This window comes from Populus nigra, chromosome 4 (assembly GCF_951802175.1).
Source record: "Populus nigra chromosome 4, ddPopNigr1.1, whole genome shotgun sequence".
In the NCBI taxonomy this organism is placed as follows: domain Eukaryota; kingdom Viridiplantae; phylum Streptophyta; class Magnoliopsida; order Malpighiales; family Salicaceae; genus Populus; species Populus nigra.
In genome coordinates this window covers 14,593,285-14,607,178 of record NC_084855.1, presented here as the reverse complement: position 1 = coordinate 14,607,178, position 13,894 = coordinate 14,593,285, and the positions used below count along the sequence as shown (strand labels likewise).

The 13,894-nt window shown below is 34.3% G+C and overlaps 2 protein-coding genes across 4 annotated transcripts; one reads left to right on the top strand and one right to left on the bottom strand.

Moving 5' to 3' along the window:
• The first annotated feature begins 521 nt into the window (after positions 1-521).
• Positions 522-7,315, top strand: LOC133691933 (meiosis-specific protein ASY3-like). The gene is made up of 11 exons (XM_062112560.1): positions 522-668; positions 1,104-1,181; positions 1,633-3,342; positions 3,454-3,598; positions 3,734-3,874; positions 3,979-4,042; positions 4,151-4,300; positions 4,376-4,434; positions 5,564-5,698; positions 6,356-6,447; positions 6,903-7,315. Exons 2-11 carry the CDS (start codon positions 1,146-1,148, stop codon positions 6,972-6,974), a joined length of 2,604 nt encoding a protein of 867 aa, XP_061968544.1. The 5' UTR covers positions 522-668; positions 1,104-1,145; the 3' UTR covers positions 6,975-7,315.
• Positions 7,316-10,200: 2,885 nt separating this feature from the next.
• LOC133691170 (uncharacterized) lies at positions 10,201-13,446 on the bottom strand. Of its 3 annotated transcripts, none has more exons than XM_062111546.1 (8): positions 12,991-13,446; positions 12,856-12,915; positions 12,607-12,777; positions 12,195-12,374; positions 11,852-11,982; positions 11,232-11,400; positions 10,841-10,970; positions 10,201-10,709 (listed from the first exon to the last, which is right to left on the bottom strand). In XM_062111546.1, exons 1-8 carry the CDS (start codon positions 13,183-13,185, stop codon positions 10,435-10,437), a joined length of 1,311 nt encoding a protein of 436 aa, XP_061967530.1. In that variant the 5' UTR covers positions 13,186-13,446; the 3' UTR covers positions 10,201-10,434. The 3 variants fall into 3 exon arrangements, with proteins under 3 accessions (XP_061967530.1, XP_061967531.1, XP_061967533.1); XM_062111547.1 differs by having other exon boundaries at positions 12,862-12,915; XM_062111549.1 differs by lacking the exon at positions 12,607-12,777 and having other exon boundaries at positions 12,991-13,445.
• Positions 13,447-13,894: the final 448 nt, after the last annotated feature.

Sequence of the window (13,894 nt, the reverse complement as noted above, 5' to 3'; positions counted from 1 at the left end):
TAAAAAATAAATAAAATATTAGTAGATTTTACTTAAAAATATTTAACAAGGTTTTATATCTATAATATTATATTTAAAATATTTATATTATTTGTCTAATTACATTTTATAAAAAAAACTTTATATAAATATATATTATAATAATCTTTTTTCCACCATTACACTTTTATTTCTCATTCTAAGTAGTCAGATAATTATATTTAATTTAATGTTATATATATTAAAAAATTATTTAACATATTATTTTCAATGATATAGTTAAATGACAAAAAATATATTTTTTTTAAACTATCAAATATAAAATAATAATCAACTTTCCAAAAATTTTCTTTTCATAGAAATCACTAAAAAAACAGCAAGTTACCATTTTGACCTTTACAATATAAGCAAGAATACAGGGGCATTACTGTCTATTCGAGAATCATGGCGCGATACGCACTCTAAACAAGTTAGAATCAGCAGGCCGTTTTAGATTCATGAATAACACATTTTTAATTTCCCGCCTCGTTCGGTACCCGCAACACTACTGTAGTGTTGTTTCGAAATCAATCCCCCCTTCTCTGTCTCATTCCGCCAAATCTCTCCACCGCGTCTCACTTCTCTGTGATTCTCATGTTAAAAATCATAAGATAAAATCGAGCTCTCCGATTATCACCGCCGAATAATCCGTAAGCGACTTCTCGTATTAATTACCGTAAATTTTAAATCAAATGCTTCAATTTAACACGTACTGCTCAATCTTGCTCTTTTTTTTCATGACTAGATGATCTGCTCTTACTGTACTGAGTTCTAAATATGCGACTGATTATAGTTGTTTTTTCTAATTTCACTATCTTAATTTATTCTGATATAGTAATTAATCTCAGAAACTCGAAACCTAACTTCGTTCAATTCGAGATTTCGTGCGCTTGAAATTATGTAATGAATAACAAATTAAGTTGAACCTGCAGATTATTAGGGTTCAGAGATATCCGTAGAAATTTGTGATGGTTTGTGATCTACTTGTATGAACAGTGAATTTGTCACTAACTTCGTTCATAATGGATTTTTTGGTCCTGAATTATTTCTCTATTTGACTAATTTGCTTGTTATTTGGGCTGCAGATTCTTGCGGTATACATTTCATACCTTTTTGGCTGAAGCAACATGATGGAGGTGGATACACGGCAGAAATTACAAGATGTAAGTGGTGAATACGTGACTCTTAGGACTATACTGCTAATGGAAAGTGTTTCTACATGGTTTCTGCTTATTAGCTAAAGCTTTTTGTCTATTTTTATAGTGAAATGTATTATTTGTTAGAGAAATAGCAGAGTGATTGTTTTATGATACAGATGAGATTATCTGCTTGTAAAATCTTGTGTGATGAATATTTTAATTTTGCATTGCATGGAATGTTCAGCTGCATGTTGCTGGTCCCGGTTGAATTTTATTTGTGCAATTTGGAACCTTTGGTCTGCTGGTGAAATTTTCTTAGTCATGAATTACCCTTGAATTAAATTTAAATACACAAACAATATTCAGGGGAATCGGATTGGAATTCCTAGGACCAGATGATGTCACTGTCACCTGTTGCCACTTGGTGAAGTCTTGTGAAATTAGATATTTGACAACTTCTAAATACACGTTTCAGGATCAAATGAGTGACTGTCGCAGCTTTGGCAGCAATTGTCGTCCATCTAGCCAGTCTAGAAAGATTTCGATTGGAATTCTGATTGACTCATTGTGGAAGAAAGGATCTGGAGGCACTAAGGAAAATGAAGCTGCAGTACCAAACACAGAAAGGGTAAATTCTAAGAAAGAAAGTTCAGTTGAAGGTAAAAATAAGGGAAAAGGTGCTTTTGATGCTACTAAAGGCAACCAAACTGAAGCTCCTGAGCAGGTCCATTCCCCTTGGATTACTACAAGATCCTTTCACCAAAAATTGCCAACTTCTGAGGGTGTCCTTTATGCTGTAGAAACTTCCAATTTACCAGGTTCTACTGGAAGAGGGAACAAGATTAGCAGAGTAAAGAATGTGCCTGTAACGCACTCAGTAGAGTTTTTTGCCAACCAACCATCAAATTCACATTCTGGTGATATAAAGCAGAAGTTTAGTGGATTCACCTACAAAAGGAAGGGCGGAAAGTATAGAAACTCAAATTCAGAAGAGGAATTTACATTTGCAACTGAAAAAGAAGGCTCCGTGCCAGATATAGCAGTGACTGATGATAAGACAGAAGAGAGAAGAACTGAAACTTTGAAAATGAAACTATGGGAAATACTGGGAAATGTTTCTTCACCGAAAAGTCAGCCATCTAATTCTCAGGCTCATCAGATTGGTGTCAATAATTTAAATCAGAACCAAATTCTTGATCAAACAGATGATGTAGTTGTCAAGCCTAGACAGAGCTCAGATACCATAGAAACTGATTCTGAAACTCCTGATCATACTATGAAGAGACCAGTGACTTGTTCCTTGACCCAAAAAAGAGCTTTAACCAAACAGAAACCAGAGAAAACTAAAGTTGATCCATCCTCCAGTCACAGGCAAAAAATTCAAGAGAAGGATGTCTACTCCTTCGAAGAAGGATTGCTTGGAAAACAAAATGTTGCTGTCAATGATGGCTCTTCAATGTCTACAAGGAAGAAGGGCCAGATAAAGTGTTTCAGCATCAAACCACGTAAGATTCACTTCAGTGAAGACAACAATGGAGATGAGATTCAGGAAGGAAGTCACAAGAGTGAAATATCACTCCCTGCTGAGAAAATGTCTTCTCATAGCAATAAAATGGGAAATATCCATGGTTCTCAGAATAAGAGAGACTACTGTGGACCAAAGAATAGAAACAAAGAAAGAGATCCCCATCAATCTGCAAGGAAAACACCTTTCCCTGCTGAGAAAGCATCTTCTCTTAGCAACAAAATGGGAAATTTTCATGGTTCTTGTAGGAATAAGAGAGAATACACTGAACCGAAGAATAGAAACCAAGAAAGAGATTCCCATAAATCTGCAAGCGAAGACTCCCACCAGTCTTTATGGACACTCAGGACTGGTCAACAGAATGATTTTAGCAGCTCCGCAGTACCTGAACATGGGGATCAACAAGAAAAATTTGATACTCCCTCCTCAAATAGCGCTGTTGATCCTCCGAATGATTTCCAGAGTCCACCATTCAAAATCAATTCCTGTACCTTAAGCTCCCCCCCAAGCTCAATGCCAAAATCTGACCAGATAAAACAGGTTTTTGGCAGTCCTGAACAAGCAGTGAGAAAATTTACTGTGGGAAAAATAAATAGCTTCAGGACTTTGTGGACTTCAAAGGCAGATTGTTTTGCCTCAAATAGTCAAACAGAATCGCCTGTATCCTTAGCTATTTTGAGGGCTTCAATATGATAGTGTATTATCATGTTAGTGATGTATAAGGTTAAGTTCTGTTTCATTTTGCCTATGTGTTTCCTTATTGAACTTCAGGATGTTGCAGCAGAAATTATGGATTCCCCACCCAGAAAAACATCACCTCTTAAGGGGGAAAAAGATGTGGAAGGTGGTCTTTTTGAATCATCATCTGAAGATGGATACTCTGAGAGCTCTGAAGAAGGTTCACCAATTTTTAAGGGTAACGACTGTTTTATTCCTCCTGCATGCTTGTCATAGAATGTTCACCAAGTACTAAGGGTGATCATTCTTTGTTCTCAAAAATATCATTTTCTTTATTCTCTCTTTTTCTCACCTCCTTAATCATGGTGTGCAGGTCATAGAGAAGGAGATAACTTCTCTCCAGAAACTGCTACTGCTGTCAGATCAAAATTCATGCTTCATCCAACTAAAAGGCTCCGCAACCACAATGTTGAAGAACTCAGAAAATTTAGTCCCACATCACCCTCTCCAACAGGCACTTCTTATAACATAGTTACACTTTCTGCTCCATGTCCACGGTGTTACTGCCATCATCTGACTTTTTTTAATCTGTCCTTTCTCTGTAAAATAAATCCTTAGGCATTGTTGAAACTGAGCTCACTCCTGAGATTTCAGAACAAAACCAAGGGAATGAACTGGAAAGGTATTCCTTTCTGTACTTAAGACAGATATGAGAATTAATTGGATCCAAATTATTAAATACCATCATGTTTTTAATTTTGCATGATTTTTGGGCATAATCATGTTTCAGGGCCATTATGCTGTTCGCCACAGCTTTAGAAAACTTCAAAAATAAAATGAAGTTGGAGACTAGAAAGAAATCCTCGGACATTTTGATGTCTGTCTCAGAGGAGATACGTCTACAGTTGAAGAATATTGAGTCGCAAATCCAAACAGATCTGTAGGTTTATTGAAATTAATTGATTTTCTAAATGTAAAAGTCAGTTATCAGGTCTAATCTCAATAATGTTTTCAGGGGGAAGCTGTCAAGTGTTAATAAATCAAAAAGGAGACGCCTGGAGTCAAGATTTGAAGGTAATGAATTTCATCTGCTACTGTACAGCTTCATGAACTTATCTTAAATGTTTGCTGCTATTTAAATTTATTAGAATGTTATTGCAGTAAAAGCATATCTTCAACTTTTTATTGTTGAATATGATGGTGTATTTTTCTTCTTCTTTAGGATTCACCGAACATATTTTGAATTCCCATTAGCCATCTATTTGCAGTGCAAATACATATTTTATAACATCCAACAGTCCCTTTTATTAGCAATCAAACCTGGCTTAGCACCACCTGTTTTGAATCACTAGTGCATTAGACATGAAGATCCATCAACTGACAGGTGAGGTACACCATCAATACCGAGTATGCAGTTTTTTTATCAAGAAATTTTCGAGTCTCATATTCATATTGCCAGGGATGTAAACTAGCTTCAGAATAAGAACATTCAAATTTTTGACCAATTCCTGTCTTAATAACTTTGTATTTCTTCTATGAAATCTTGTGTCTCTGATCTTAGTTTCCCTTATCACTGCATGTCTAGGTACTATTACATGTAATGTAGGATTAGTGGTTCTAGAACCATCAATGATTGGTAAACCTGTGGATCCATTTGGAACTCATTTGGAAATAATGCCTGAATGGTATTTCTTTCCTATATTTCAAAGCTCTGCGATTGAAAATATCTTTTTTAGGAACCAGACCGCAATAAGGTGGATTTCACTTTCTTTACTACTAGTAGGAAAGTTAGAGAATGGAAAAAACCACAACTAAGGTGTCTTCTATAGCTCCATCTTGATTGATTGCCATTGAAGGCCCCACTGAACAGAAGTAATTTAGAAAGACTCTTCTTTCTCGAAGGTGATCGGTCATGGTATCTGCTGTCCGCTTCCCTTTCACCACTGGCATCTGAAGGTCTTCAAGCTGTCAACAATTGATTGTTTTATCAACATAACATAGTATTAGCAACTCATGCAGATCCATACCAGGCATACATGTTTCTTTAAATAAAAGGTTCTGTGGATTTGATAAATTCTAATCAGTCTAACTCAGCCTTAACTTCTTAAGGGTCATCTAGCTGTTATGTTGAATCAATTCATTGTCTTCATCTTGCCGAAGCTTTAATAGCTGGTGTTCTGATTCCTTTTTTTTTTCTGTGCAGAACAACAAGAGGAACTAAAGTTGATACATGATAAATTCAAACAAGATATTTATCAGCATCTCCAGGAGTGTAAAACCACGCTTGAAGGACTAGAATTGCACCAGATTGACTTCAACGGAACTGTGAAAAAGCGAAGTATGTGAGCTTATGTTATAGCTAGTAAAAATTTTTGAATAAATACATTATTGAAATGTGTTTGATTGATTTCATATTATTCCTAATTTTTATTAAAACTTTTTAACTTCAGTTACACATACAAGCATGTGAGTTTGGACGTCATGATGCTTGTGGTGGATCTGTGATAATTGAAGTTTCAAGTTGATCAACAACTTCAAAACATTTTTAACTGGCTTCTTTATTTTTAATTGGTTACTTGTTCATCCAACATAAATTAATTGTTGACTTGCAAAGTTTTCATTTGATGTAAATGATTTGGGATAGAAACATGTCAGGGCAATTATTTGGTTGAAGATTAATTGCAGTCATATGCTCCGTCTCTTTAGTGTTTTGGACCTCCACAGGAATGTAAATAGGTGCCTACATTATTTATTTATCATTCTGCATCAACAAAGTTACTTCATCTGCAATGCTCTTATTTATTGTGGTGGTATGACTTAAGTTTTGACACAACATGGAAGTATCTAAATGCCATTAGCTTGATCTAGGGCATCCTAGATACACTAATGAGTCACAGTCTGGTAACAACAGAAACAGAGTTGAATGGAGATGTACCATGTGTGGAAACTCTGAAATACCCTAATGTTTTATTTGTTCTCTATCTCCATATTGCAGAAGCATCACACCAGAAGCTTCTTATGCAAGCGGAAGAAGCAGTGAAGACACAGCTAGATGATGCACAAAGAAGAATCACAGCTGTGCAAAAGGCAAGTCTGCTTCTATTTTAGGAAATATGATCTTCAGCATTTTCTAGCATCTGGGTTCTGGGTATATTATTCCTGATAATTGTATCATTGCATGCTCTACGGCCTTTGCTTGTGTGGATACGTAGCTGTTTTTTTTTCCTCCATTGTTATGACATTAATTATGAAAAGATGGCAAGACACCTAACTGTACGTATCTATAATGGTGTGAGTTTACATTCGTGGGGGTCACAGCCTAGAAGCTTATGAATTAGTATTCTTCATGCAATATCAATCTATTAGTGGTTGAACCTTTAATGTTCATAATTACACCTATAGATTTGTCAAGTTGTTGCCTATCGAAGGTTATGTCCTCGTGCATCTAGGATTATGCCCAAAAAATAATAATGTTAGTGTTTATAATTGAAAGAGAGCTTGCGGAGCTAATGTGAACCTTCCCTGTCATTCATTCATTGCAGTTGGCAAGGGAAAAGACGCTCCAGTTGAAGTATGTTGTAGCCGAGTGCTTGAATGAGGGTGTTCTAAGTTGACGAGGTTTTTTAGCTGATGGCTAACAAGATGGGGACTTTGTACAGAGACCAGAATTAGGAAGAGGCCGAAGGTTTTACGAGTTTCCTAGAGGTTGAGCCTGTAAGCTTTTTCTAGGTTATAAGATTGCACATCATGCTGTGGAATTGTTGTGACAGCCAAGTCCCTCTGGCAGGTATTTTTGTCATACGTCCACGGTGTTGCCGTTTAGCTATATAGCAAACCATACTGAGATTATTCATTTAATAGTCAACCTCAGATTAGATAGCTTTTTTTTTCTTTCCTAAGCTGCCTGCCTTTGGACGAGTTAAACAGTCCATAATGGTAAAAGTATGTTCCAGAATTTTCGTTTCTGAAAATATAGAGCGTAGCTGTGCATGAGAATGATTGAGGGTAGTCCAATTTTACAGTCTAAGTCACTGCATGCACAGAACATTTTCACTAGAAATGAACTTGACAATGATCCTATAAGTTGCTTCAGGAGGCACCTGTGAGTCTTTCTTGACAATTTGCTTTCTAATTATAAAGTGATAGTAGGTTCAAATCTTTCAGACTACTTCTCAATAGAAAGAAAAGGAAAAGGTTAAAAATTTGTGAGAGCTTCAAGAGAGTATTTGATGTGGGGCATGTGGTGTGAAGAGCTCACGGATAAGTTTGATAGACAAAAAGCTCAAGAAGACGGTGTGGAAGGGCAAGCATGCATTGTTGCTTTGATGGGTTATAATTGTGCCTGATTGATGCAAATCATGTAATCCGAAAAGCCAAGTCAGAGGCCAACAAATAGCGGAGTGTTGAAGGCTATCCAGGTCATTTTTGAGGTTAAAATCCATTTCAAAGATTTTATTTTTTTTTTAATCTTTTTGTGATCTGGATTTCTTTATTACACGCTATGTCAGCATTTTGACATGCTTTGCTGGGATAAAACACAAGTTTGTAGATATTCCATGTACATCCATTATTAGCCAAGAAATTCCTAGGTTGTAATATATGATAATGACATGACAAAGAGAGGTGACCTGGGTTAGCCTTTTGACATTTTAGAATCCAGCAAGGATATATTCCAATTTAAAAACGGATAGTTTCGAAAATTGGCTGCTGAAAATGAGAGAACTCCTTGGCGTGCTGTATACACCATTCATTGCTTTGATGGTGGGACCTGCATCCTCTTATCATCGTTTGTAATCTGTGTTTTCATTGGCAATCAATCCTCGTCTGATTGTTGAATTTTATAGGCTGTGATTTTGTTCCGTCGGTCGGTCGGTGTCCGGGGAGGGAAAAAGGCGCATACCAGATAGGAAACAAAGAGGCACGTGAACCACCACGCGTCTGCACGTGAAGTGCAAACCTTTTATTTTATTTTTACGGAGAGATACGGATTTAAATTATTTTGTAAGACTATTTAATCTAGATTTATTATTCGTTCTCGTTCTACTGCTTTGAGATTGTTTGAAAGTTTACATGAAAGAGAAATAGAATTGAGGAAAGCTCTTAGGGTCAACATGTATGTTTAACAACTAATATTTGAAAATTAATTTAAAATATATATATATATATATATATATATATATATATATATATGTATATGCTTGACAACTCATTGGATTGATGATAAGTGAAATTTACATAAAAAATTCTAAATTTTTATCATGATTTCAATTATAGAGGTGAGATAATTAGTCAAATTATTGAGAATTATTTATTAGAGTGGGAGATTAATAAAGTTTTGATTATTGCAATAAGCAATGCAAGCTCTAATAATTTGATTATTGTATATTTGAAGAATATGTACAAGATTAACCAATTATTATATTATTAAATGAGTATTTATATGTTATGTGTTATGCACATATTGTAAACTTTATTGTGCGCAAGGACTTAAAAAAATTAATGTTTTAGCTGTTAAAATTCAAAATACAGTTAAGTTTGTAAGATTTAAAATACAGAGGTTGATTAAAGATATGGTATAAGAAATCAATGTGTTTTGATATTATAATTCAATGGAATTCAACTCATTTATATTGGAAGCCGCTGAAAAATTTGAGAGGATATTTATAAAGTTAGGTGAAAATAACTCTATGGATATAGGTTATTTTATAGAAGTTGATTCGAAGAGAAATAAAAACAAAATATAAGGACACTTAGTTTTGAAGATTAGAAAAATGCTAGATTTTTGGTGAAGTTCTTAAAAAAATTTTACATGGTTACATTGAAATATTTTGATTCGTTGCATGTTACATCAAATTCTTTCTCCATTGAATTTATTTACATGCATACAAACATATCACAAATATGTAGAAATAAAGATAATCTTTCATGTAGAATGAGAAAGAACATGATGTTAAAGTATGAAAAATATTAGAAAGATAAAAAAAAAATAGAATTTCTTGTTGTATGTGACTATTGTCTCAAAACCACATTTCAAACTAAAATATATGAAATTTTATTTTAGTAAGTTATATGATGTTGAAAAGGCACAATTGTTAACAAAAAATAATAAAAAATATTTTGGTGAGTTTCTATAATTTCTATTTGAAAGTTGATGAGAGTGAATGATGATATGAACAATGGTAGGACATCTATTAGACACATAACATAATGTTAATGCTAGTAATGACATGGAGGTAAATGATATGTCAAACACTTTGGCTCGATTTAAAAAATATTTAGAGGAGAAAGATAGTATGGAGAGTAGAAATGGGATTGAAAGGTATTTGATTGATAATTGTGAAGATCTCAATGAAAATAGGTTAAATATTTGAGCTGGTGGAAGTGTAATGCTTTAAAATATAAGAATTTTTCTAAGGTCTCATAATCATAACATGTTCTAGTTTTTTGTCTTGAAAGTTATTCTTGTATCGAAATTGCTTTTGAATCAACCTTTAACATTAATGGTCATATACTAAATCAATTTTGAAGTTTTTTATTTCTAGTAACAGTTCAAATATTTATTTATTGTCAAAATTGGTTGCATTATAAATCAATTCCAATTGACATTAGAACCTTGATAGATGATATTGAAACCTACAAATACCTCAAGTAATTTATCTTATAAACTTACATATTTTATTTTATGATTTATTAATTAATGCATTTTCAATCTATCATGTATAATTTGTTAAAACGTTTAACATTCGAATAATATTTTTATGTTTAAGAAAAATCTGACCCGAAGGGTCAATTATCTAGTTACAAGATCATAAGAAAAGAAATGGCAGGACATGAACCGACTGGATCAAAAACCAAATATATTTATCAACTCTTCAGACAACCAAGATTTATGAATGGTCAAATTAGACATCATAATAGTTTACATTTTTCTAGTGTATATACATGTAAAATACGCAGAGAGTGAAATCGTTATATACATGACCACAACAGCTTTGACCAAATGACCGAAAACTCGACATCATATTTAGCCAGTGCATATGATCATAGTACCATTCCGGTACGGAATTCCTTTAATTATGCTGCTTCAAGCATCGCATGCTTTGAATTTTTAGTTCTCGTCGGGAATGGAGACTTCTGACTTACAGATTCCCTAGCTGAACCATCATGAAGCTTTAAATTTGACAAAGCATCAGTTAGCGAGTCAGTGGATCCCAAAGCATCCATTTCTCCTGATGTATTGCCAGCCTCGACTTTCGATATTTGAAGATTTTCACTTTCTAATTCCAACTCTAGCTTTTCTAACTCCTCTTCTATATCTTCATCTTCAATACCTGAGATTGGATTTGATTCTGCATTTGACAAAGAAAAAATTCTCAGACAAATCTAAGAAACTAAATTTGCTGAAATGGTAATGAATTTTCCAATTGGCATTAGCTATAGTTTATGTCCAGGCATAGAGGGAAGGGGAGACAGAGGATACCTAGAGCCTTTTCAACTTGTTTTTGTGCATCAATACTCTCCTCAAGTTCTTCTAAACAGTGTTCAACCTCCTCTACCGTTATCTTATTTTGTTTCATTGCTTCAGCTCCAATTCTGATGGCCTCAGTTACCTGGCACAAGGAGACAAGTATTAAAGCCAAATGATTTTCCGCGGTGAAACCTTGCTAGGTGGCTCCTTCAATTTGCAAAAGCTGAACTCACCAGTTCATCATTAGATCATAGAACTTGATTTGTCATCAGAAACAATTTATAGAAAAATGGGTTTTTTAAAAATAAAAAGAAATGGGAGAATGTGTTGATGAAATAACTAAGTTGACATCAAGACAATTCAGACTTCAGAGTTGCAGCAGAAGCTAATTGCAAAAGTTTACCTTTTGTGTAGATTCAGCATTTGCGATGACATTCAGAACTTCCTCCACTCTGTTCAAAAGTGACGTACACCTTTCTCTACTCTCCGAGGCCAACTTCATCTCTCTAGCATGCCTCAGGGCTACTTTCTTGTTTCCAGAATTTAAAGAAGCTAATGCTGATTTTCTTGACCTGCACAGAGAATAAACTGAATCTGTGAGACAGGAAAACTTGTTTCAACTAACCTATCAAATTACCACATTAAAATGCTGCTTAAAAAACAAACCATACGAGATGAAAATGTAGAAACAATTAATCCTAGTAAATTAGCATGTACAGTCAACAGACACGTCCACTTTTCCTGTTAACAAAGCTGGCCACATTTTTCAAGAACAGGCATAGGACTAGACATCCCAAATTGTTCAATAAATGATATACCAGTGTGATGATCACTTGAAGATATGGGTGAAGCAGAATTTTATGCTAGTCCAAGTTCACATGCAGGACATCGTCATCAGTTTTTAGCTTTAATTATAGGCGTTTGCCACATTAGTTAAGATCTGGGATAAATAATTATATCCAAGCTAGCTTCAATCCTAGGGCAAAAATGTACTAGTGTACAAGTAAAGGGAGAAGCAAATACATTTCATATCGTCTGTCAATCACGTCAATTTGGTCCTCAAGCTTTTGCGCTGTCCAAATCAAGTGCAGGACATCCAAATCTAGACTTGAGATGGCGGGAACCGATGCTGATGAAAGGGAAATTTTCACTCCCTGCAAGTAAGTTATTTAATTACTCTCTTTATTAACTGAAATGCAATGAATAGCAATTCTTCTTCTAATATAATTAGGTAGAAACAAGCCTTTGGTTAAGGTTGTTTTATGCATTCAAAATTTAAAATGTAACTACGTTTATACTAACAAAAGTATATATTTTTATAATTTCATCTCTATAGAAAAGTAAAAAGAAAACCATATTTTAATACCTCTATAACCTCCTTAGAAATTGAGAAATATTGTGCTTTCCCAAGTCCAGATAGATAACTCAAGAGAGGAGCTGCCTCAGATGGTCCTCCACACATGCCCTGGAACTTGCTCATAGTAATAATGCACGACGAAGTCCAATGACTTTCAGATAAGCATTTGATAATCTGAGCAGTTTTATCCTAGATATCAAGAAAAAGGATTCTCAATAATGAAAACATCAGCACTATATAGAAATTCAAAAATTCCATAAAAAACCCTCTCTCTTCTGGCACCGTTTAAGGTGCCTACGATCATAAGCTCACGAAAAGCTCTGAACCCATCATTTACAATTCCAAGAACAATGCTGAGAGGTGCCAATCAGCTTTTATTCCAAAACCCAGATGAGAGTTAAGAGAATAAATAGCTAGCTACCTTCAATAATGGTGTAAGAAAGAGATGATCTTCAAGCATAATTATTTCTGGAGTAACAGGTGATCTGACCATCAAATTTCTAACTTTTCTGAATAACTGAGAGATTCGACCACTACTTGGGTCTACAAGATCCACATTTCGCACAATATCGCCTTCATTATACATTAAGCACTGCAATATTAAAATAAAATAAGAATCGTAATTTAGAGTATAAAAAAATATAGCGAAGGAAGTTAATTGACTAATTACCAGTACATGATCAAGGCATAAAGGCGTTAAACCTCCACGATTGAACCACTCCTCCTTTACCTTCACATTTTTTAAATAAAAAAAATATTAGTATTAACTCTTGATTAATGAAAAAAAAATTAACAAAGAAAGAACCTGAGAAGGTTGAATAATGAAGAGGTCGAGATGTCGAGCAATTTTGAGGATTAAATCTTTCCAGAACAAGTATTTGGGTTCCCAATCGGATCTTTGCCCACTAAATGCTTTGAATCGGGCTGTGGCCATTATTTCGTCGTCCCAATCGGGGACTTGTTTTCTTATGAATTCCTTCACCGACGACACGGAATCCATTTCTATTCTATTCGGAGCTGCTGCTTGTTGAATTTCAATTCAATTCCCGCTTCGCTCACCGAAATCGAAAATTTGAAGGAGAAAATTGGAATTTTCAAAGGAACCGAAACTTCAAAATCCCGGGTCTGGTTTGATTCTGTGGACAGCGAGCGGTACTTGCAGGAAGGTTGGATTGGGACTAGAAGATTTTTAACTAAACCGACACCGTTTGAGGTAATTGCAACTCCAATGCGGCAACTTCCTCCAGCCTAAAAAAAAAAGGCTGGGAGAACTTCCAAGTTTGATAAAATCCTGTAACTTAGGCTCTATTTTGATTAGGGTGAAACTAGATAATTGTCCGGGCTACTTGTGTGTAGATTAATTTTTTTAATATAAAAAAAATCTAGGTTTTATTAATATATTTTTAATTAAAAAAAATTAAAATCATATAGGATTAACCCAATATTTTAAAAAGAAAAGTTAGATTCTAAAGAAAAGTTTTGGCTTTAAAAGAGGAGCATCTTGCTTTTATGTTATGTTGAGCTTGGCTATTTATGTGTAACATCCTATGATTTAATCTCATAAAAAATAATATGTAATACACCAACGAGTAATGATTTTATTTAAAAATATCTTTTTTTTAAGACTAAAACTTCTAAATATAAATAAATTATTTTTCTTTCTATCAAAAAAAAATTTTAGAAACATGTAATGCAAGTTAAGGATGATA

What these genes read in the sequence shown, in the direction of transcription:
- LOC133691933 (XM_062112560.1), top strand. Translation starts at nt 1,146, where the DNA reads ATGATGGAGGTGGATACACGGCAGAAATTACAAGAT. An exon ending in AGGTTCACCAATTTTTAAGG is followed by an intron (nt 3,599 to 3,733) that starts GTAACGACTGTT and finishes CATGGTGTGCAG; the next exon opens with GTCATAGAGAAGGAGATAAC. An exon ending in CACATCACCCTCTCCAACAG is followed by an intron (nt 3,875 to 3,978) that starts GCACTTCTTATA and finishes ATAAATCCTTAG; the next exon opens with GCATTGTTGAAACTGAGCTC.
- LOC133691170 (XM_062111546.1), bottom strand. Translation starts at nt 13,185, where the DNA reads ATGGATTCCGTGTCGTCGGTGAAGGAATTCATAAGAAAACAAGTCCCC. An exon ending in TTTCTAAGGAGGTTATAGAG is followed by an intron (nt 11,983 to 12,194) that starts GTATTAAAATAT and finishes ACTTACTTGCAG; the next exon opens with GGAGTGAAAATTTCCCTTTC. An exon ending in ACAAGTTGAAAAGGCTCTAG is followed by an intron (nt 10,710 to 10,840) that starts GTATCCTCTGTC and finishes TGTCAAATGCAG; the next exon opens with AATCAAATCCAATCTCAGGT.